At 38.9% G+C, this 24,845-nt stretch overlaps 1 protein-coding gene across 1 annotated transcript in view; it reads left to right on the plus strand.

Annotated features, from left to right (window-relative positions):
- GCA (grancalcin) overlaps positions 1-21,571 on the plus strand; it is a 30,698-nt gene extending 9,127 nt beyond the window's left edge. The window contains exons 3-8 of the mRNA XM_080927285.1: positions 4,417-4,486; positions 10,860-10,903; positions 11,168-11,315; positions 16,408-16,521; positions 16,825-16,883; positions 17,863-21,571. Of these exons, the coding sequence (XP_080783411.1) occupies positions 4,417-4,486; positions 10,860-10,903; positions 11,168-11,315; positions 16,408-16,521; positions 16,825-16,883; positions 17,863-17,889 (462 nt within the window). The 3' untranslated portion in view covers positions 17,890-21,571. The remainder of the gene's footprint in view (positions 1-4,416; positions 4,487-10,859; positions 10,904-11,167; positions 11,316-16,407; positions 16,522-16,824; positions 16,884-17,862) is intronic.
- The last annotated feature ends 3,274 nt before the right edge of the window (positions 21,572-24,845 follow it).

Raw genomic sequence — 24,845 nt, forward strand, 5'->3', positions numbered from 1 at the left:
AAGGGATATAACATTTGTGTCTATGGGATATAACAGAATGGTACATCCAGATTATAGGGTAGGATTTCAAGTAGAATACTATGTCTAAATCTGGGGCAGGCAATCAATTGGTGACTTATAAATTGTGATTGTTTCTGGGAGGAGCTTGGGGATGAAAAAGATTGAGAACAGGGAAGAAAACAGTGCCCTGGAAATTCAGATTCTGACTGATGAGGAGAGGATCTCCTTTGGTGTTAGCTGCAGTCTGTAACCATCCTCACCTGGATTTATAGCAGCAGAGGTTGTACTAAAGTGGGTGGCGTTTCATAGAACACAGACAGCATCTTACATTCTGTTCTCCACTCGAACGCTCTTCAGGTCCCATTGCTTTTCTAAGAACAGAGGCTTAGGGCAGAATTACCCATCACTTCTCACAGATTCAAGGCATATGACAGTCATACCCCAATGACATATGCAACTGTGTTTGCTTCTACTTATTGTACTTAAGTCTAATTTAGTATTGGAATTGTGTGTGTGTGTGTGTGTGTGTAAAGGTAAGTGTGTATACATATTCATACACTATGTGTATATACATATATATTTCTACCTCATATACTTTGAAAACATAACATCATCAGCCTAGAGCATAGTTAGTAAAGAAATTATATACACCCTTTGTCTCATTGTCACTCCTTTCAGTTGCCATAGAGGTCCCCTAATTTATAATCTGGTGTAACCTTTCATTGTTGCTGTATTGCTAAGTGGCTTAGGGTCAGGCTGGGTTAAGACATGAGAGGTTTTTGTCTTGGATGCCCAACTTAAATGTGTTTTAAAATGTGTTCAAAATAAATGGAGCTTTAATGTGATTAAAAAAAATAACTTAACATTTTGATGGGCACAATCTCATTTTTTCTCAGCTTTTAAGACAGATCTGACCCCTGTGTCTGCACACGGCTCACATTTGCCTCACTTTCATGTTGACTGTGCTTACGTGTACAAAGCCCTTTCAACCTGTCAGACAACTGTACTTTTGTAAGTCATTTGAACATAGAGCAATCTATTTGACACAGTTAAACTTGCTTGTTTTTAGAAGGTAATTGGGTAGAGTAATGTAACTGGACAGAAAGGATTATCCATGTAAATGGATGTTTTTATATCTCTTCCAAAGCTTCTTCATATGATGAAGAGTTTGCAATTGGTCATCCGGGTAATAGTGGAGGTGCCTGCAGTTCCATCTGCTCAGGAGGCTGGGGCAGAAGGACCACTTGTATCCAGGATTTTGAGACCAGCCTGGGCATACTAAGAGTCCCATCTCAAAGCAAAATAAAATTCAAAACAAATAAAGTCTCAAAAACGTTGAGGAAGTTAACACAGATATCTGCCATTTATAGCCTTGAGTTTTTCAAGTGGGTAAAACAATGTCAGGGAACAGGTTTCTAATCATAAAATGAAACTCCTTTTGATCTACATTGTATCTATGCAAAGCAGTGAAGAAAGCCAGTGCAGAAAAGAGGGAGTGTGATGTGAGGCTCTCCAGGTTCAGGGTTATTTGCTCAGACATCTTTCTTAATGTTCATTCCCCTGGAACAGAGATGATCCCAAAACACTTTTTATGCTCTTTAACTTGAATTCACAGTACTTTTTTCAACGTTTCTTTTTTAACTATTATTGCTACAAAATAACTCTATATCCTTCAAATTTTGTCTTCTATGTTTAGAAGTATAGAATTAAAAAAAAAAACCTACTGTGTGGGAATAGTTGAACTCATGCGTGAATTTGCAAAAGAGGGAGATACTGGGACAGAAGACATCAGACTGAACAGGATTCATTTCTTATAATTTTAATTGCATTGGTGGAAAATTTCCATAGATTCATGTGTTTTCTTGAAAGTTTTAATTTTATGTTGTCCATTGAATTCTGTGTGTCATTGTACTGTCTGAATATTTCATTGATTTGTTAGTGGGAAGAAACTGACAAGACTTAGAAATTCTTATTAATTTTATTCTGACCTAGAATAGCATTTTCCCACCTAAGAGTTAAAGAGAAAAACAATTTATAATTGTTACTGTCAGTATGTGAGAGGACAGTGTTTAAAATCAAAAGGAGAGGGATGAAAGCTATTTCCTAATCCTTTATTTGTAAAGTCTTTTCCGGTGAGGTTTTTGACCACACCTGATATTCGGCTTACCCTCTCACAGCAGAGCTGTCAGACCTCGGTATAGAGCATAATACTACTTATTTCAACTTAGAATGCATCAAGCAACTATTATAATTTGTGTTTCTCAAACCATAATACAGGCTTGAAACAGTTACTTCAGAATAGGTAATTATTGGTAATGTTTATGTGAGTGGGATGTGACAGAGAGGCCTTCTTTTTTCCTAAATAATTTTTTATGTTTATATCTTTGTAAATTTAATTTTATTTTTTATTAGATGCTTTCTGTATTTACATTTGAAATGTTATCTCCTTCCCCCAACCCGCTCCCATTTCCCGCCCCCTCCATTTGTCTTCAGGAAGGTACACTTGATCCACCCCATTGCCTTGGGATTCCCCTACATTGGAAAAATGTGCCCTCCCTGGACCAAAGGCCTCTGGCATTAATGCCAGACACTGCTATCTTCAGTTACATATAAGCCTGGAGCCATAGTTCTCTCAGTCTGTGCTCAATGATTGGTGTTTTAGTCCATGGGAGTTGTGGTGGGTTTGGTTGGTTGATAATGTTGTTCTTCCCATGAGGTTGCAACCTCTTTCAGCTCCTTCAGTTCTTTCTTTAGCACCTTCGTTGGGGTCTCCATGTTCAGTCTGCTGGCTAGCTGCATGCTCAGTTCCATCTGTATGACTCTGGTCGAGTCCCTGAGAATATACCTTATTCTCAGCATCTCATGGTACCTTCTCCAAAATTGACCATATAGTCAGTCACAGAACAGGCCTCAACAGATATAATATTTTTTATTGGATATTCTTTATATTTACATTTCAAATGTTATTCCCTTTCCCCAATCCCATTTCCCCTTCCCCTCTACTTACTTCCATGAAGGTGCTCCCTCTCCCAACCATCCTTTTCCACCTCATTGCCTTGGCGTTTCCCTACAGTGGGGAAAACATGCTTTCACTGGATCAAAGGCCTCTTCTCCCATTGATGCCAGACAATGCCATCCTCTGCTACACATGCAACTGGAGCCATGGGTCTCTCCATGTATACTCACAAAAGCCTATACTCAACAAAACTAGAAAATGTAGAAGAAATGGACAATTTTCTAGAGAGATACCACACACCAAAGTTAAATCAGGATCAGATAAACCATCCAAGCAGTCCCATAACGCCTAAAGACATAGAAGCAGTTTCAAAAGCCTCACAACCAAAAAATGCCCAGGACCAGATGGATTCAGTGCAGAATTCTATCAGACTTTCATAGAAGATCTAACACCAATACTCTCCAAACTATTCCACAAAATAGAAACAGAAGGAACACTACCCAACTTATTTTTCAAAGTCACAATTACACTCATACTTAAACCACACAAAGACCCTACAAAAAAGAGAACTTCAGACCAATTTTCCTCATGAACATTCAATGCAAAAATACTCAGCAAAATTCTTGCAAACTGAATCCAAGAATACATCAAAATGATCATTCACCATGATCAAGTAGTCTTCATCCCAGGGATGCAGGGATGGTTTAATATACAGAAATCCAACAACGTAATCCACTATATAAACAAACTCAAAGGGAAAAAAAAGTGATCATCTCATTAGATGCTCAGAAAGCATTTGACAAAATTCAACACCCCTTCATGTTAAAAGTCTTGGAAAGATCAAGAATTCAAGGCCCATACCTAAACATAATAAAAGCAATATACAGGAAACCAGTAGCCATCATCAAACTAAATGATGAGAAACCTGAAGCAATCCCACTAAAATCTGGGACTAGACAAGGCTGCCCACTCCCTACCTATTCAGTATAGTACTGGAAGTCCAGAGAGGCCTTCTAATGTCTATGTCATTGGAGAATTTATTTACTTTTTCTAAAGCAGCCTTACTCTTAGAAGTATACGAATTTTTCTTGAACCCTAGTTTTATAAATAATTAAGGAGTTTGTGATGTGGTGAAGGCTCTCCAAGGTGGAAGAGAGGGAAGCACTTAGGTGCCTTCAGGGAGCAAGGCAAGGGTGACCACAAGTAGGATACAAAGCATTTTGCATTGTTCTGATCCCCGAGGAGACAAGGGGATCATCCTGCACCCCAGACTCCTGGAGAAGGTCACCAGGTTCCACGGTCTGGGGTGAGCCTTTGCTGACAATGGTTACTGTGCAAATTCTGTGCTTCGTTCTGGTTGAAACTGAGTATTTCTGGGTTGCCCCAGAGTAGGACTCCTGAAGATTTTAATGTGCTTTGGTACCTTTGCACTCTAAGCCCCTGGCCATTCTCTTTTGCAGGATGGTGAGGTGGACGCTGAAGAACTGCAGAGATGCTTGACACAATCTGGAATCAGTGGAACTTATGCTCGTGAGATCACGTTTTTTTCTTGTTTCTCCTTCCATTCTTCCCTTCCTCCTTCCTCCCCTCCTTCCTTCCTTCTCTCCTTCCTTCCCTTCCTCCTTCCTTCCTTTTCTCTTTTCTTCCTTCCTTCCTTCTCTCTTTCCTTTCTTCCCTCCTTTCTTCCTTCCTTCCCTCCTTCCTTTCTTCCTTCTCTCCTTCCATCCCTCATTCCTTCCCTCCCTCCCTCCCTCTCTCCCTTCCTCCCTCCCTCCCACCCTCCCTTCTTTCTTTCTTTCTTGCTTGCTTTCATACTTTCTATTGGGTGTTCTCTGCATTTACATCATTTCAGATGTTATCCCCTTTCCTTCACTCCCACACCCTCCTCCTCCCATTGCCTCCATGAAGGCGCTCCCTCTCCCAACCACCCTCTCCCACCTCAGCACCTTGGCATTCCCCTACACTGGGAAAACCACCCTTCCCTGGACCAAAGGCCTCTCCTCCCATTGATGGCAGAGAATGCCATCCTCTGCTGCATATGCACCTGGAACCATGGGTCTCTCCATGGGAACTCATTGGGTGGTGTTTTAGTCCCTGGGAGCCTTGGTGGATTTGGTTAGTTTATCATTTTGTTCTTTGCATGTGGTTGCAGACCCTTTCAGCTCCTTCAGTCCTTTCCCTAGCTCCTTCATTGGCATCCCCGTGTTTAGTCCACTGGTTATCTGCAAGCATCCTCCTCTGTATCAGTATGGCTCTGGCAGAGCCTCTGAGAAGGCATTCATATGAGGTTCCAGCCAGTAAGCACTACTTGACATCAGCAATAGTGCTTGGGTTTAGTGGCTGCATATGTGGTGGATCCCCAGGTTAGGCAGTCTCTGGATGATTTTTTCTCCAATCCCTGCCTTTTCCACACCCAAAACAGTAAAAGCTCTACACAGAACAGGTTTAACGAATCACATATCTCTATCTCCGTAATATCACTATGAAAACAACTGTTCATTTACACTCCTGACTTTCAACATTAACTACTCAGAAGAGACATTTTTTAAAAGTGGTTATGTGATACTCAAAATTTGCTTCCAGACCACAAAGTGTCAGAGATTTAACACTGTATGGCTGCAGCTCTGTGGTTATCAATTGATGTCCTGTTATGGAAATGAGTATTTCTCTCCCTTCCCACCTTGAAGTCACTCCATCCCTCAATGTGAAGTTTATGGCATTTGTCCTGCTGTTGGATGTATAATAATTTGGGGCCCATCATCAGCATAATTACATCTACATGTTGCTTATAGCTGTGTCTCATGACAGTGTGTGTGTAGCCACTTGTCTTTGTTATGGAGCCTTTTGTCTTTCCCAGAATGCACAGTGGCTAGTGTGGGGGGGGGGGCAGTGCAGGAGAGAAACTGCTGAAACAGCTGCTCCATCAGGGGAAGATGTTTATTGTTGGTAAGAGAGAAAATAGCTACAGGCCTCTGGAAGAATCCCCTGCAAAGAGGAAAAGACAGAGGACTTGTCAGGGCTGCTGGTGAGAGGGCGAGTAGGAAGACATAGCAAGAGAGAGGACAGTACGGAATGGCAGAAGTGGGCTGGGGAGGTGGGGTGGGAGTGAGGGTATCAGGATGGGGGCAGGAGGAAAATCTTGTTATATAGAGAACAGATGGCTATCTGGGAGGACGGAAGCCTGAGGAGGTGATGTGGGGAGTCTTAGAAAAATATAATAGGTCCTTGTGAAAAGGCACTGTAGGTGCCTCTAGGACAGTATGGGCTTTGAAAGGCAACCTCGGAATACATCCACGGAGAACCATGTGCCCTTCTGCCATAGGCAAAGGAAATGTCTCCTTTTGGCCCATGGGAACCTGTTTCAAAAGTTCCTAAGGCATGTTGGGTTTTATCTAACTGCCAGAAATTCGTCTATAGCCCAGCTTGAGCTAAGCCAAGACTGTCATTTCTGGGCATGTGCACTGCCTTTCAGCCTTTGGGGAATCAGTGTTTGGTTGGACCTGACAGCTAAGTACTTACTGCATTGCTCTGGGTACAGGTGGGTCTCAGTCTTTCACCTCCGCTCTGCAGCTCTTCCCCACTCCTGAGTAACATCTCTCCTTTTATTCTGACTCCGCTGTCCACTGGTTATTAAATCAGTCTATTATCCCTTTGAGATATCTCATCAAGTAGCTTTTATCTAATTCTGAGACTGTAAGTGTCTGGAGATGCTTTCATTTTTATCTCAATCATTGAGTGGCTGCTTGCCAGGGAGTGGCGTTCTCTGTGACAACCCATTTCCACATATAATTCACAAAGAATGCTTTGTAGGGCAATGGGCAATGTCCAGCTAGAAGAGGCAGGAAGGGGCCTGGGATTTAAATGCTCCTGACGATGCTGTTGTCTGGTTGACAGTTGCACACACATTTTTCACATGTCTGGTCCATCTAACTTTCTCCCTGCAGTAAGTTTGCTTTTCCTCTCTGGACGCTCAGGGATCATTCTGTCCCCGTAGGTCTCTGCTGCTCTGGCATGTCACAGTGTAGTGTCTCGTGGTCTTGAATGGGGGAACTGAGTGGGTGTGTTCAGTCTGGAATCTCTTGTAATTTTTTGTTCTGGGAAATTTTCTTCAGTGATGTTTCCTCTTTCTGCAATGTGTGCTATTTGGACCAACTCATCTTCTCCTTTTTGTGGAATGCCCTTGAATTTCCTTCTTTTTGAACACTTTTTTCATTTTATATATTTACATTTCAAATGTTACCCCTTTCCCCTCTCCCCCCGTATCCCCCCCACTTGCTTCCATGAAGATGCTCCCACTCCCAATCACCCATTCCCACCTCATCACCCTGGCATTTCCCTATACTGGGGACACGAGCCTTCATAGGACCAAGGGCTTCTCCTCCTATTGATGCCAAACAATGCCATTCACTGCTACATATGTGGCTGGAGCCATGGGTCCCTCCATGTATACTCTTTCGTTGGTGTTTTTAGTCCTCGGGAGTTCTGTGGGATGGGTGGTTAGTGGATATTGTTGTTCTTCCAATGAGGTTGAAACTTTCATAAACCTTCTGTGTCTTTTGTTTCTGGTGGTAGTTTTGTAAGCTCTAAGAGCCTCTGATCTTTTTCACAAATGCTCTGCTTTCTATTTCTATTATCCCTCTGAAACTATTAATATTCTTGTTACATGACCTTTCCTTCCTCAAAATTACTTTTGTTTTCTAGCCTGTTTGGTTATTTTTCCCTTCAGTATCTGACACTTGGTTCCTCATGTCTCAAAACATGTTGAGTATAAGTTGTGGTCTAGTAGACTGTGGTCTTCCTTGTAAGGTGACGCTGGACAGTTTCACCAGGTGTCAGTGTCAAGAGAGATTTCCTTTGTTTCCTTTGGGCTGACGTTTCTCTTGTTCTCCTTAGGAGAGAAAACACACTTTCATGGTTCTCAACTCTGTAAATTTTTAGGTAATTGGCTTGTTTTCTGTAGTTAGTTTATTCCCATTGCATCTAGTGTCCTGTAGTTCAGAAACATCTCTAAAAAGTGAAACTCCTGCTGGGTGAGCATGTAGGTGTGCCAGCCATCCATCTGAATAAAGGCAGAGAGGGGACTGGGTCTTTGCATCCTCTTAAAATAGCTCTTTGCTCAGTTCTGTTTTTAGCTCCACCTTCACACACATGTTGAGAAGCTGCCATTTCTTCAACAGTTGGCATCTTTCCCAAGGTAACCAGGTTGTTTCTCAGCATTTCTCTTTATGCAGAAAAATTAAATAGCCATATCTCTCCACTTTCTAACTTATAAAATATTTTTCTATTTTTTTTTCTCTAAGAATTGAAGCCCCTCACCTCCTGCAAATCAGTTTACTGTCCACTCCAGTGGATTTTGGGGATGAAGTAAAATCTCATTTTCTAGATGAAAAGTCTTTTCTACTGCATAGAAATATTTCTATAATTTCTTTACATTTCTAATCCGAGACTGAAGATATGCTTATTTATTTATGTAACTAAAAAGATTTGTTTATTTATTTATTCATATGAGTAGCTGTCTTCAGACACACCAAAAGAGAGCATCAGGTCTCATTACAGATGATTGTGAGTCACGTGGTTGCTGGGAATTGAATGCAGGACCTCTGGAAGATCTCTCAGTGCTCTTAACCACAGAGCCATCACTCCGGCTCTGTTTATATAATTTTTAATTTCTGTCTTAATCTGGTTAGGTTCTTCTTCCTCCTGAATGTGAACCAAACTACGCTGTCAAAAAGATGTCACAGAACAAATAACTCCAGTAGTTTATTTATGAAGGAGCATGAGGCCCAGTGTTGGTGCTTCTGTCTGTACCAGCTTGTCAATTAGAAACCCCTCTTTCTGGGCACACCTTGCTTTATTTGTAAGATCAGGACTACTATACATTTGAGATGCTGTGCTCTATTGTATAATATATTGGAATGGTTAATCTTTACCATAGACACCACTGGACTTGGGATCACCTAGGATACACTCCAGTGGTTGTGTATTGGGGCATTCGAGGAAGACCCACTCTGAGTGTGAGTGACACCTTCTCCTTGGCTAGGGTCTGTGTAAAAAAGGAAGAGGAGAATGCATTCATTTCTCTTTACTTCTGATTGCAGATAAGACGTGAGCAGCCACCACGTGCTCCGCTCTTTAGGTATTTTACACAACAGTAAGAGAAGTAGCACCTACACCTTACTGTTCCTAGCAGAATGTTTGATCATTTTTTTTTAGTGATTTTGAAATTTATCTCTTTTAATTGGTTTGAAGGAGTTCAAAAGGTTATCAAGCAGTATAAAATAAAGTGAGTAAATTATCTAATCATTCATTAATATCAAGGATCTAAAAGAATCTTGTAAGCTTACTTGAAAGTTGCTAACATATCTCTTATTTTAGTAAAGTCAGCCCAACTAGTTGAATGTAATTATGGTACAAGTTTACAAATTTAAAATATTTTTAGTGGTTTGGCTTCATTGTAAATAAATAAGGAAATGTTAATATTTCTTACAATGCTTTTATTTAACTTACCTCCTTTATTTATAATAAAAATGCAACAATTCCACACTTTCTTTTCTCCCTCCAACCCCCTCCCATGTACCTCCCTGCTTACCCTCTCTTTCAAATCCATGGCCTCTTTTTTATTCATTAGGTCACTCACATATATATTCTTAAAGACATGAATGCTCTCTTCTCAGTCTTTAGAATGTTGCTAATATGAATGTTCTCAGGGCAGACCATTTGTACTGTATAACCCAATGGTATTCTCTTCCCAAGGGAATACTATTTTTCCTCCTCTCTGCATTCATTGTCTGCCTGTAGCTCAGGGATCATTGCAGAACAGTGAGGGAAAGATAGTAAGGGCCAGAGGACCGGGGAGTTTGCTGTGAGTCTGTCTCTCTTAGGAATGCAGACAGTACCCTCAAAACTCCTTTCTTAAGATGATATTGGTCTTCCCCTTCTGGAGAGAAAACAGTTGCTTCTTCTGCTCAGAGGATCACTGTTTCTCACTAGATCTTCCTCCCTCCTTTCTTTCAATCCGTCCTCACAGAGTTTCTCCTTCCATCTCCCTACTTCTCTTTGAAGGTAGGGCCCACCCTGTGTTATCCCCCACCCCCTGCTCAGCAAGTCTTTGCAGGATTTGTCACATCCTTTCCCACTGAGGTCTGACAAGGCAGCCCTGCTGGGGATCAGATTTCATGGTCAGGCTACAGCTTTAGGGACAGCTCCAACTTCCTGTTAGAGGACTCATGGAGACTGAGGCACATCTGCTGTACATGTGCCAGTCTCTGAGAGCCTCCAGGGGCCCAGCTTAGTTGGCTCTGTTGGTCTTTCGGAGTTCCTGTTCTATCAAGGGCCTGCAATCTTTCCCTAAGAGTCCCTGGAACAGATGCAGAACCTCACTAGATCGATTTACTAAGCCAGCACCCTTCACCTATCCCAGTCTCCACTCAGCTAAAATCCTTTTGTTGTGAGTTAGAGCTAACATGTGAAGTATTCAGCTTTCTTTTCTGCTGGGTCACTGCAAGAATGTTCATTGGTCTAAAGTGTAGTATTTAAGAATGTCCTCATCTGACCCTTCTTTGCCTATCTGATGTCCTCTTGCATTTTCTCCTGCCTCTGGTGTTTCAAAGACTGAAACCTGCTTTCTTTTCAGGCTTTGGCCAAAGCCTGGAAGTCTGTAATGTCTCCACCATAGTAACATTCAGTTTCTCTGTAACTGGCTTCATTAAGTATGAGTAATTTGAAGACTGATTTTTTTATAATTTTTATTTTATTTTTCTAAATGCATAGCAGTCGATAAATATTTACTAATTATATTGATTTTGTGTTGTTTGTGAATATTTTTACAATGTAAAGAATATCCTGATGTTGCATAGATAAAACTGAGAAGAGCCTAATATTCAAATATTGAATGTTCTTACAGCTTTCAGTTTGGAAACCTGCAGAATTATGATCGCCATGTTGGATGTATCCTTGAATGAAAATAGAAAATAGGAGAATATAGAGTTACCGCTTTCTTAACATTAAACCAGGTGTTAATTTTAGAGCTAACTGTACTCTGTAAGATCCTGTTTAAAGTCCACTTAGTTTCCTTTTCACACAGAAATCTATTCATAGGCTGTGTCAGGCTAGCTGCAAAAGAACATGTGCTTTTCAGACAAAGATTTGGGGTATAGGATCAAATAAGTTCTCTCAGATACCCAAACTTATTTTTGTTAACAAAACTGTTAGAGAGACTACACAGGAAAAATGGGATTCAACGAGTTCAAGGAGCTTTGGGCAGCTCTCACTGCCTGGAAGCAGAACTTCATGACCATTGACCAAGATCAAAGCGGCACCGTAGAACATCATGAGCTGAGCCAGGCCATCGCGCTTATGGGTAAGACTTTTAACAATATCACTCTTCGATGACCTATGGAGTTTGCCATATTTATAAATAACGTATTTATTTTATCTTATGAGTTTGTGTCCTTGAAATTATGTATGTGTGTGACATAAGTGACTGGTGCCATAGGGACCCAGAACAGGGCATCAGATTCTCTGGAACGGGAGTTACCATGTGCACGATGGTAACCAAACCCAGGTCCTGTGCAAGAGCACAAAGTGTTCTTAACCACTTAAGCATCTTTTCCGCTCACAAAATTATGTTTGTTAGATGCTTTAATTAATAAAGGACCATTTTATATTAGTGTGTCCCTTAATTTTGGCTTAGAACTCTAGATCAGTCCTAATCAAAGATACTAATACAATCTTTATTTGTTTTATTTTCACTTGTCTTTCTTCCTCTCTCCCCCCCCTTGCTTCCCTCCTTCCCTCCTCCCTTCCTCCCTCTCTCTTTCTTTTTTGTGGTAGCATTAAACATTGAGTCTTCAGTCTTGTGTATAGGAGACCAACATTTTCCCATGGAGCCCCATGTCCATTCTGTAATTTATCTGAAATTTCTTCCAAAGACACCTTTTATTCACTGTGAATTTCCTGAATCTATTTCATCATCATTCCTGATGTTAGCACCTGGCATTTGGATTTTATACACTTACAGCTTAGTGGACTCTTTAGTTCTGTAACAAAGATTTATAACTGTCAAACATGGGTGTCTCTGTGTTTTTAAGAGAAAAATAATTTTTTTAAATTTTTGTTACATAGTATAGAACTCATATGATAGGTCCTGAAAAACTTCAAAGTGGAAAGAGTGCATTTCAGATTAGTTTAAAAGATGTAATTATTTTCATTGTACTTTCTATAGGCTAAGGTTCTTGGTTCACTTTGCAAAAAATGGTAATATACTTTGATGTTTATTGTGCTGACAGGTAATGCCATAATTTCCTCTCTTTTATATTTTCATTCTTCTCCATGTATATACAATATTGTATATATATATATATATATATATATATATATATATATATATATATATTAAAGATAGATTCTCTCTATATATCCACTTTATAACCCAGGTTGGTCTGGAAGTCACTGTGTAATCTAGGCCTACCTCAAATACACTGAGATCCTTCTGTTTTGGTCTCAGGAATTATAAATGTGAACCATGTTTTTTAGTAGCTGTACCTAGTTCTAAGTCATTTTCTTAATTTTCTTATCTGTTAATTTTGTACATGGTTACTTACAAACAAAATGTATATAAATGAAAACTACCTGTTTAAATTTAAATTCGGAGCTTAAGGTACATGGTCTTAAATTATATGCCAAAGCTCAAACTAGTGATTTATTTCAACTCACACACACACACACACACACACACACACACACACACACATACACACACACACACATACACACACACACACACACACACACACACACACACACACACATACCACACACACACACAAACCCCTTTAATCCCAGCACTCTGAAGGCAGATGCAAGTTGATATCTGAGTTTGAAGACATCACGGCCTACAGATTAAATTCCAGGACAACCAAGGAAGATTATACAGAGAAAACCCGTCTTGAAAAGAGTCAACAAGCAAAACAAGAAACCCCCAAAGCCCAAAAAACAAGCAAACAAACAAACCTGAAAAGGTTCATGGGGTGAAGCAGCATCTGGGTGTAAGGAAGTCTTCCTCTGGGCCTCCTGCTAAGCTGAGGTCCTGAGTTTGATTCCCAGGTCCCAAGTGGTGGAAGGAGAGAGCTGACTCCTGTCAAGTTCTCTTCTGACCTGCAAATAATTCTGTGTCCCCTGTGCTCCCTCAAACTGTAATCACATGTTTAAGTTATTCTGAACCATTCAAACTTAATACCTTCAAATATGTTTAAAGTACTTGATTATCGAAAAGTTTTAGGAATTGTGTTCATCCCACATCTAGATCATAACTCACAAGATGGATGTTTAAATGCATCATCACGTAGCTGAATTATTGTGTGTTTTGGTATGGCTCTTAATTTAGATTTACTTTAAGCATGTTTTCTGGGTATATACATATGAATATATACATATATACATATGATATATATGTATATATATATGATCATACATGTATCCTATATATACATGATTTATTTTGTTTTGTAGTGTTGAGGATTGAACTGTGCAAGTGCCCTGTCTCCTCTTGGCTCTATGGGTTATATTTTATTATAACTATAGGTGGAGTTTTCCTTCTGATTCTGAGTTTTATCTTTGGCTGGATTAGTATCCTTTTTTCTAAATCTACATGATCTATTAATATGTAGACCGACATGTGTTGTTCTCCCCATTTATGTGTACATGACTCATTAAATATATCAGGATCGTGCTAGAAGTGTAGCAAATAGAATCCCTGAATTTTTATTTCTATTACTTGATATTCATTCTTTATAACCTTCCAGTTTTCCAGACAATATATTTTCAAATGACAGCAATTGAGCAGTCCTTTGGGTAGAACTTAACAGTGTCGTAAAGGACTTAACACCGGAAGTGCACGATCAGAAGCTGTGCAGGGACAGGTGTGCACACTAACCTTAATGGCAATAGAGCTTAAAGAAGGAACTCTTGAAGTAACAAATATGTGTGAAGGGAAAAAATACTTGAAAAAGTAATAACATTTTCTGGTTTCCACCACTAATAACCAGGTGAATTCTTAAGTGTTCTTTAGAAGAAAAATAGACATTCTATCAGAAATACAGCATTTGAGTGATAGCGAAGACTAATAATGATCTTTCTTTTGGTACTGCAATACTGAAGCGTTAAAATCGCTATCAAATACCCGAGATAGTGATTTCAGAAGAGATTGGGTGCATTCAGAGTATGGTCATAGATGGTAGCAATTTCAGGATGAAAGTATATTTGAAATGCCAAAGAAGATAATTATTGTCTTTCTTTAGAATTTATTTTGTTATAAAGTTATAATTGTGTCATCTATATACCCCTTGATGGAATTATTAATGAATATGGAATATGAAATTATTAATGAATGGTCTTAGCATTTTTTATATTAATATATTTTTAACTGATTTTATTTGATATATTTTATTTACATTTCAAATGTTAACCCATTTCCTGGATTCCCTTCCATATCCCCTATTCCATCCCCCTGCTGCTATGAGGGTGTTCATCTACCCACTTACCCCCTGCTCCCTCCCTGCCTGACATTCCCCTACATTGGGTCACTGAGCCTTGGCAGAACCAAGGGCTTCTCTTTCCATTGATGCCCAACAAGGCCATCCTCTGCTACATGTTCAGCTGGAGTCATAGGTCAATCCATGTGTACTCTTTAGATAGTGGTTTAGTCCCTGGGAGCTCTTGTTGGTTGGTTGGTATTGTTGTTCTTAAGGAGTTGCAAACCTCTTCAGCTTCTTCAATTCTTTCTCTAACTCCTCCATTAAGGACCCTGTTTTCAGTTCTATGGTTCTACAGTTTTATACTGTGAGCATCTGCCTCTGTATTTGTCATGTTCTGGCAGAGCCCCTCAGGAGACAGCTATATCAGGCTCCTGCCAGCAAGCACTTCTTGGCATCAACAATATTGTCTGGGTTTGGTGACTGTATATAGGATGGATCCCCATGTGGGGAAGTCTCTCGATGGCCTTTTCTTCGGTCTCTACTCCAAACTTTGTCTCTGTATTTCCTCCTGAGAATATTTTTGTTCCCTCTTCTAAGAAGGACTGAAGCATCCACACTTTGGTCATCCTTCTCGAGCTTCATGTGTTCTGTGAATTGTATCTTGGGTATTCTGAGATTTGGGGCTAATATCCACGTATCAGTGAGTGTACATCATGTGTGTTCTTCGGTGATTGGTTTACCTCACTCAGGATGATATTTTCTAGATCACTCCATTTGCCTAAGAATTTCATGAAGTCATTGCTTTTAATAGCTGAGTAGTACTCCATTGTGTAAACATACCACATTTCTGTATCCATTCCTCTGTTGAAGGACTTCTGGGTTCTTTCAAGCTTCTGTCTATTATAAATAAGGGTGGTATAAACATGGTGGAGCATGTGTCCTTGTTGTATGTTAGAGTATCTTTTGGGTATATGCCCAGGAATGGTATAGCTGGGTCCAATTTTCTGAGGAACTGCCAGACTGATGTCCAGAGTGGTTGTACCAGCTTGCAATCCCACCAAAGATGGAGGAATGTTCCTCTTTCTCCTCATCCTTGCCAGCATCTGCTGTCACCTGAGCTTTTGATCTTAGACATTCTGACTGGTTCGAGGTGGAATCTCAGGGTTGTTTTGATTTGCATTTCCCTGATGACTAAAGACATTAAACATTTCTTTAGGTGCTTCTCAGCCATTTCCTCAGTTGAGAATTCTTTGTTTAGCTCTGTCCCCTATTTTTTAATAGCGTTATTTGATTCTCTGGAGTCTCACTTCTTGAGTTCTTTGTATATATTGGTTATTAGCTTTCTATCTGATGTAGGATTGGCAAAGATCTTTTTCCAATCTCTTGGTTGCCATTTTGTCCTAATGATAGTGTCCTTTGCCTTACAGAGGCTTTGCAATTTTGAGGTCCCATTTGTCAGTTCTTGATCTTAGAGCATAACCCATTGGTGTTCTGTTCAGGAAAAAATTCTCAGTGCTCATGTGTTCAAGACTCTTCCCCACTTTCTCCCCTATTAGTTTGAGTGTATCTGGTTTTATGTGGAGGTCCTTGATTCACTTGTACTTGAGCATTGTATAGGGTGATAAGAATGGATCAATTTGCATTCTTCTACATGCTGACCACCAGGTGGACCAGCCCCATTTGTTGAAAATGCTATCTTCTTTTTCCACTGGATGGTTTTAGCTCCTTTGTCAAAGATCAAGTGACCATATGTGTGTGGATTCATTAATGCATTTCTAATATATACTGTCAAGTGCTTTGGTTCAGTGGTAGAGAGCTCTATACTCAGTCTTCAGTCCTGCCAAAGATAAATTGAATATTTCTTGTGTAGAAAGAATTTGGAAAGTTAATCTGTCTTGTGACTTTATTGATTGCAGTGGGTTTGGTACTTTATGGTGTTTAACTTTGAAGGTTTTAATGTGTCAGTCTCCTTCTTAGGTTACAGGCTGAGTCCACAGACATTAGCTGCCATTGTGAGACGCTACAGCAAAAATGGCCGAATTTTCTTCGATGACTATGTTGCCTGCTGTGTGAAGCTTCGTGCCCTGACAGGTACTTAGCATCTAAAAGTGGATTCAATTTGTGTGTCTATTGTTTGTTCATAGTGTTTTTGCTCCTTTCATGAAATTCATGATAGCATTTTCTCATCTCTCTTCACTACGAATATGGTCTTAAATATTTAAGATATGAATGTAGAGACAATTGAGATTGCTCACTTGTATATTTTCATGCTTCCCTTTTTTAGAATATTAAGGCACTTAGGATATTTTCAGTCTTAATATCATAGACACTAGGTATTAAGAATTAGTGGGTCTTCAATTGTAATTCTAAAACGTTTTCTTTTTGCACGTAAAGATTTCTTTAGGCGAAGAGACCACTTGCAACAAGGGATTGTGAGCTTCATGTATGAAGATGTAAGTATTCTGAACACATCATGACATTTGTGCTTTGTTGTTAGTTACTAAAATGTTAAGTGATGGGACCAATAAGGTGGCTTAGCCTGTAGACCTTTGCCACCAATCAGATAATCAGAGTTCTACTCCAGGGACCCATTTATTAGAAAGAGAAAACATTCTCCAAAGTATTATCTCTGACCTCCACATATGCTCCTTGACATGAGACATGAGGTCATGAACATGTGTGTGTGCACACAGGCTCCCTTTCTCTCTACCATCTCTTTCTCTCAATTAATCCGTAAGTATATAACTTCAGTAAAATGTTGAAAACCATGAACTGACCCAGAACACAAACACTGGAAATAATGTATTTGGTGGCTACCTTATTTTCTACATTTTCATTAGTGCAAACATAAGGCTAATGAATCATATGACAGATAAAAGCCATGGGTAGACTCACATGATAGGTGTTTGGTAGTTTATTTTTCAGTCATTTTAGTGGTAACTACAAACATGGTTTATTAACTGGTAAGGTAATTTTTATGAGGAACTGTTAATTTGTGGTTATCCTTTCTGAGAGGGAGGAAGGAAGGGAGGGAGGGAGGGAGGGAGGGAGAGAGAGAGAGAGAGAAGAGAGAGAGAGAGAGAGAGAGAGAGAGAGAGAGAGAGAGAGAGAGAGAGAGAGAGAGAGAGAGAGAGACAGAGGGAGTATTTTCAGTCAGTGACCAAACGAAGCCTCTGGCTTTCCCTTTCAGATACTATCCATGAACCCAATTCCAGTTGTTTGTAAACGGAAACCACAGCAAGTGTTTTTCATATGTATTTCCGTGCTATAGAGGTTTTGAGTTGGATTTGTTGTTTTTATATATACACAGCTTTGAGTTATAAGCCTTTAGCAGCCATTTTCTTACCATCAAAGTTCTCATGGAACATAGCTAATTTAAAACAAATCCAGACCATTTGTTGTCGCGGTGAGATAATGCTCCTCACATCTTAGTTCTTGCAGGGCACGATGACGATTTGAAAGCCTAGCATTCCAAAGGCTGAGACAGACTTCGAATCCTTCTGCTTCATCGAAACAGACTGGACTACCTAAAATGAAAAGCTCGCGGAACTCTTTTTGTATACCTTCCTGTGAAAGCTCCCCTTTCTGTTATTTAACCTGAAAGCACAGTTCAATGCAATAACATTTTTTATGTGGGAATCTATTTTTTTTGGAAAAGCTATGATATATGCACACTCTTGAAATGTTGCTAACAGTATGTAGCTAGCTAATACCAGCATACCTGAGCCTTAGTTCTTAACAATAAATCATTTCAGAATGTAGTCACATGACAGATTGTCTATGAAGCCAAATATGAAAGTCTAGATGAAACTGTGATATTATCTAAAGGCTGCAAGTTATACTTTTGATTTTGTTCATGCCTGTGGGTGTTTCTGGGAGTGAGTCAGAGGGCCCATCTGCACTTTGTGCTGTCTTTGGGTTTTCATGATACCGTCAGAGAACAGAGCACATGTTCTTGGCCTGGGAATGAGAGCTCTGTGGCTCCTAAGACAGTATCATCCTCTGGGTCTGTTAGCCTGCATTCGTAGGTAGTGTTTCAGCTTTTTAATTGCACTGTTTATTTTCCTACAATATGTTCTATTGTCTTCCACTAAACTTCTCTGTTTTTGTTTAGCTGTGTTTTGTGAGATGGTCTTTGTCTATGTAGCCCAGGGGGACACAAACTGATGGACCCCCTACCTTTGTGCCCCATTCTTTGCAGAAATTGAAGACTTCCACGCCCTTGGCCATACTAAAAACTTTAAATGAAGATGCCTTTCTCTTCCATTAGTGAAGGTATAGATAACCTAAAATGTCAGCCATCTCTGAATCGAGCAGTTTTGAGGAGTGGCGCACTTTAGTGATGGGTCAGCATTCATTCACTTTTATTGTTTTCAATTAAAGCCGGTGCTGCTCCCAGTTCATGGAAACAGTTGAGAGAAAACCATGCAACCTGTTACTGTTTAACTGTTCAGAAGTTCTATGTTGCATTGGTAGTATGGACTTATGTGTATGTATACCAAAAAGTGTTTTGATTTTTTTTTTTTTTTTTTTTTTTTTACTTTTCTCTTCCTTCTACTCCTCCTCCTCTTTGCTGCATAAGCAGCATTTCTGGTAAAATTTTCTATAAAGATTTCAAGTAGATTCCAGGTTCTTTGCATTAGGTTGTCTGGTCTAAGATGTCAGATTTAATTTAGTTTCTGAATTTTCATGTATTTTAACTGAATATATTCTAGCTAAATTCAGATGCAAACAGGTATAATTTTAGTTTAGCTAGTGACCAAATTAAATATTTGAAAAAAAAAAAAAACTCCATGACTTTTAAAAATACTTTGTAAACAAAACTCCACAAAAGTGAAACCTCTTTTATCAATCTGGAAAACTTAAAATCAGCTTTGACTTTAAAAGACCCTGGAAAGGAAATGATGCCTAATCACTCTGACATTGATTAATATGTAATTTTCTATCAAACCCACTCTGTCAGTTTCATAAGAATAGATCAATGAATAATCCATACACACTGTCCTCTGCCTATTGGTTCATGACCACATGTTTAGTAGCCTGAAGAGAACTACTGAATGTAAAGAATTTGAAGCTATTTTAGAAACACAGAAGCCACATTGTGATATCGTAAGTCATTAAGCAATGTACACTCTTAATGTATAAGTGCTTTTATTTATACAGTAAACATGTTTCCATGTCATTTTGAGAATTTTTTAATAAACATTCAAATAGCTTGCTGTAAAGTTTTGTATCATACAAAATTTGTTACATATATACTGTAATGAGATGCTTCAGTTCAAACAATGGTGCATTAATTCAGCTATTATCTAAAGATTGCCAAATGATTAAATGTCAGGTATTGCACTTCTAGGTTGAGTGGCAGTTTACACATTTTAAATTACATCAGGGAAAGTCAATACTGTGGGAATCTTATTTTGGTCCACTTTAAATGTATTTTAAGAACTGTGCTCATTAACCTATTTTAGGCATGCACTCAGAAAAAGAAGGTTAACAAATATATATTCAAGTTATATATTTATTTCCAGAAAAGGCATTTAGCCTGGAAGAAAGTAGAATGTATCAAGGTAGTTTAAACTTTGTGCAATTAAAAAAATAACAAAATCAATTTGCGATATTTCTTTAATTAAAATATACAAATCAAGTTCACTCGTAATCTTATTGTATTTGGAGTAATTGAACACACAAAATAAATACTGTTTGTGAGAAATGTGCTTTTTTTTTAAATGTTCTTTTATTTTTGACAAACTAAAGTGGATATGTTTTGTCTCATTTCATTAGCAACTTTCTGTGAATTTGATAGGAATATGTTTTTAAAAGTCTGTAAATTGAACCCACTGCTCATATAGCAGACTGCTTTCAGTTAGCACAGCCTTTGCTCAACAGGGAAGACACCCATGGCTCTCTTAACACTTTGGTGCTTGCTTGAAAAGCTCTCGTTTGCTTGCTTTAGTGAAATCACTTATGTAGTGAGTTAAGCTTCCTCAAATGAATGCCTAAGGCTCAGGAATCAACTAAACTATGTCTGCAGAGTATGTCTGCAACATTGGAAGATACAAATGCAGATGTCTAGAATGGCTTGAGGTGGTGAATGCAGACAGTATTTTAAATGCATACAAGTCTCATCGTTTCAAGACATCTCTCCATATAGTAAGCTAAAATTTTCTTGTAATTTACAACACAGAGAAAACTTTCTAGCAAAAACACTTGGAGAAATCTGGAAGCCTTGGTGACTCAGACAGGTCTGTCATTTGAATGCTAGGAGACTGACCTTTGAATCCTGGTTGCACCCCCTTCTCCTTATTTTGAAGCACGATTTCCCCATCTTACAAAAGAAGAGCATAGGTTCTTTTTATTCCTAATGTCCTAGTAGCTTCATTATACTTAGCTCAGTATATGGAAGCACAGGTTTGCTTCTCTCAGTCTGAGCGTATGGTAAGTAGACACACAGCAGCACTGCTAGTTCGCTACCATACACCACAATCAGAAAATGCACAGGGTTTCTGCTCATGTGGTGGTCTTGTTATCGGGAATGCCCCTTCTTTAACACCAGGAAGTCATAGCATCATTTAATAGCTAATTGGAAAGACAGTGAATCAGGAATGATGGCTTTCCGATTCCGATGTACTGGGGGTTGAAGTTTAATCTTTTCTCTAAGTACAAAGGTTTAAATATATAGATACATGCATATAACCATTTGGATTTAATTGTGTTTCTTATTGTCTTATTCTATGATTACTGAAATTTCAAAAGACAACTTGAACAGTGTGGATGTCACTGCTCTAGAAATATACTAATTAAATACTCAGGTTACTTTGGAAATTAAAGGCCGTTTAAAAAGTGCTTTAGGATTTTCTGGACTTTCTCATGCATATTTAAATTCCCACAGTTGTGTTAATTCCGGGCTCTCAAATAGGTCTTAGGGTAAGGGATAATTATGTTACGGAATATTTCCAGGTACTTTGTCTTCTCTGATTTGGTTCTGATTTCATGTCCAGGAGGCAGTGTAAAATGCTCTACTACTCTATCGGTTTGGTTTTACATTTGTCACATGGGGAGATGTGCTCTTGGCTCCTTACATCTTTAAAACGAAGCATGGAGAACCTCCGCTGCTGCACAGCCAGCCGAGGCTGTGCTCAGACATGCCGGGCCAGAGCCTACAAATTTTGTTTAAAAGTTTCTTCGAAAGATAATGTGAATTTTCTTAAAACGATCCAAAAAAAAAAAAAAAAAAAAAGCAGCTAGGGGAGAAATCAGATCTGTATGGAACTTATGCAAGGAAAAATAATAGCTCCACACTTTCATTCTTTAATGAAAAGATGAGCCAAGCTTTCGTTACAAATGAGCTACTTTGAATGCACATTAATGGCCATTTATCCTTCAGCGAATTTTGGTGAACAATAAATATTTCAGTCATTTACTGCCATGGTTCTAATGGGGCGATGCGTAAATTTTGTTAGTTTCTTTCAATTCAGATTTAATGATTTTTAAAAATCACTTAGTGCTGCTTGCTAGCAGTCTACTAGAACTCAGTAAAACTGGAGCACTCTTACAATGATGTGAGTTTCGAAGTGATCAGCACCACCATGCCTAGAGTGTGTCTAGTAATGTACCTAATAAAACATTGGATCTTGTTGGGTTCTTTATTAAAAGTACACTAGCTAGCTAATAGGATTTACTTCCTTTTTTTCCTCCAAAATAAATTCTTTTATAAATTCTTGAATTTTTTCATGTATAAATAGATCAGAAATTATATGTCTCATTCTTAAATTAGGTATATATATATGTATATATATACTATATTTTCAATACAACTTGTATACTTCTTTCAGCTACCAAAAATTCGCAACCATTTTTACATGAAATTTACATTTTTCTTATGTACAGTTACTTGTAGAAGATTATTGCAAAACTAGCTGTGCAAATAAATTACACTGTCAACACCACATACCAATCTTTGAGGAAAATATTGGCTAAAAAATAAATATTTCTGCACAGAATATTTCAAAAGCCTCATGAATCCATGCTACATTATGTGCATAAAGACTACAAAGTAGTGTGTGTTTTGGTCGATTGTTTCATTGAGTTTAAAGCATTCCAGAGTTCTATATGTAACAGCATGTGAGTGAGCTTCCTTACATCAGATGATCAGATGACTGACATTCTCAAGTGATCACACACCTTCTTTTCTGAAATACATTATTCATGGACAGGTAAGCCTTCTGGGGTAATACATTTTCTCATCAGAATTATAAAGTGGAAATTCCAGCTCTACAGAGGACATGTGCCTTTTGTTCGAATCAGTAGGAGCAACAGAGTAAAGTAGGGATTTCTGGGTATCGTGTGTGTGTGTGTGTGTGTGTGTGTGTGTGTGTGTGTGTGTGTGTGTACCATTTTATTGCTGTTGTAACTGAGCATTTGAGGAGAGTGTAGGAAGAGCTCATTAAAACCTTACCTACCCTTCAGTTTTGCACCTAAGTAGTGATAAGGGGGTATGGTGCGGACATTTTTATGCTCGAACAGAGTATAAATCCAATGAAAACTAGCCATTCACAATTATGAGATTTTAAGTTACATCATAATATACCAGAGGAAGTCCAAAGTGTGAATTAAATATATAAAGCTTTGAAGTCACAGGTGCAGCCAATTATTTTAAATCTTTCAAAATATGTTAACTTATGGAAGCTGCAGATGACAGGAGTAGAGTTCAGGAATCAGACTCAGTTTTGGCATGAATTATAAGAGTGACCATGTTCCCACTGGTACTTCTCACAAATACAGGTGCTTAACTAGGGGCACTCCTGCTATTCTTGCTGTGTATGTTTAAAAGCCCAGTCATGTCTGGTAGAGTGAGAGATTGAGTCAACTGAGCATAGGTTTGTATAATCCCATTTCTATGAATGTTTTATTCTCATATAGTGAAAATGTGGTCCTTTTAAATAACTTCCAATTAGTCATTTCTGAACTTCCATGTGATAGTTAGGAAAATAACCTTTGTGATGGTTTCTTTTCACACTGCCGTATGCCAAGTCATGTCCTCTGTGAATCTTCTTCGGTACTGGACATTAAAATAAAACACTTTTTTTTAACTACAGAAGACTCTAATGATATTCTAAGCAGGGGCCCTGCTCAGTTGTGATACCCAATATTTTATAATGCACTGAAAATATTCTTTTTAAAATGTTAATATTCTTTAAGAATCCCAAGGAAACAGCTCTGAACAAAATCATTTGGGGAATCATGGAGAAGGTGGGTAACCTATCATAAATCTAGACAGCATTCGTAGTGTGGATACACCAGTCTACATATGTCAACCAAATACCCAGGAGAAAACACAGAAGAGGTGGCCCCAGCACTAACACCGTCTCTTTTTAGCAACCCCATCTCTGACAGTTGCATGAGACCCACGTTGGAGAGTTCTGTCACACACTGAGCATCGTGTGGAGAATAAGGTAGAAGAAGGAGTGGTGCCGGTGTTTTCACATGGTAATCATTCACTGTGAACAGTGCCAAAGCCCGAGCACCACAGACAACACCCATATCACAGGCTGAACTTGCCTCTTCGCACAGCACATGTCTCGCACACTCCCATTGTATGCTCTGTACATTTCAGAGAAGAGATTTCAGAAATCATTTCTATTTGCATGGGTTTCAAACCCGGGGTTCACTTTGGGGTTTTTCCTCAGTCATAAGCAGAGAAAGTAGGATTTGATTTCAGGTTTACCACACCAAACATTTTTGCCCTTTCCAGCATTCCGAACGAGAAACTCGGGTGTTTAAGATCTATAGGATGTATGTGGGCGGTGAGGGAAAGGATCTGGGGCCTGAAAGTGCCATTACCACTGTGGGGCTTTAGTCTAAGTTAAATTTTGTAAATGGTTTCCAACGTCCATCTAGGAACTATATCACATCCAAGGAGACAATGTATAGTGCACTACTCTTTATAGAGCATACGCTAGTAGCTTTGAGTTGAACAGGTCACCCTGAAGAATTTAGAATTAATTTAGAGCAGGTGTGTGTGTGTGTGTGTGTGTGTGTGTGTGTGTGTGTGTGTGTTTTAACAGTGAAAGTCATATTATCATATTATCACTATTATTGTCAATATCATTACTTTAAAGCTGTAACTCGAATAGCACAACATTAAGGGTAGCTTGTAGCCACAGTTATGTTTTTCTGAGTCAAAAGCTTTAGTCATGGAAACAATGACATAGTTACTTAGCACTTGTGCAAAAGGGAATTAGTTGTCTTCCTAATTGTTTTTAATGTCATGTTTGGGGAGTGGGGGTGGATTTTAGGGTTTTTGTTTTCTTAAAGCAGACACTTTATGCCAGGCCCTTCTCTTTACTTGATTTTGCTTCTTCTTAAACTTTAGTGAGGCAAGGATGATTATCTCATTTTTAAAGAATCCGGGGAAA

Source organism: Micromys minutus, assembly GCF_963924665.1.
Source record: "Micromys minutus genome assembly, chromosome: 13".
NCBI classification, from domain to species: domain Eukaryota; kingdom Metazoa; phylum Chordata; class Mammalia; order Rodentia; family Muridae; genus Micromys; species Micromys minutus.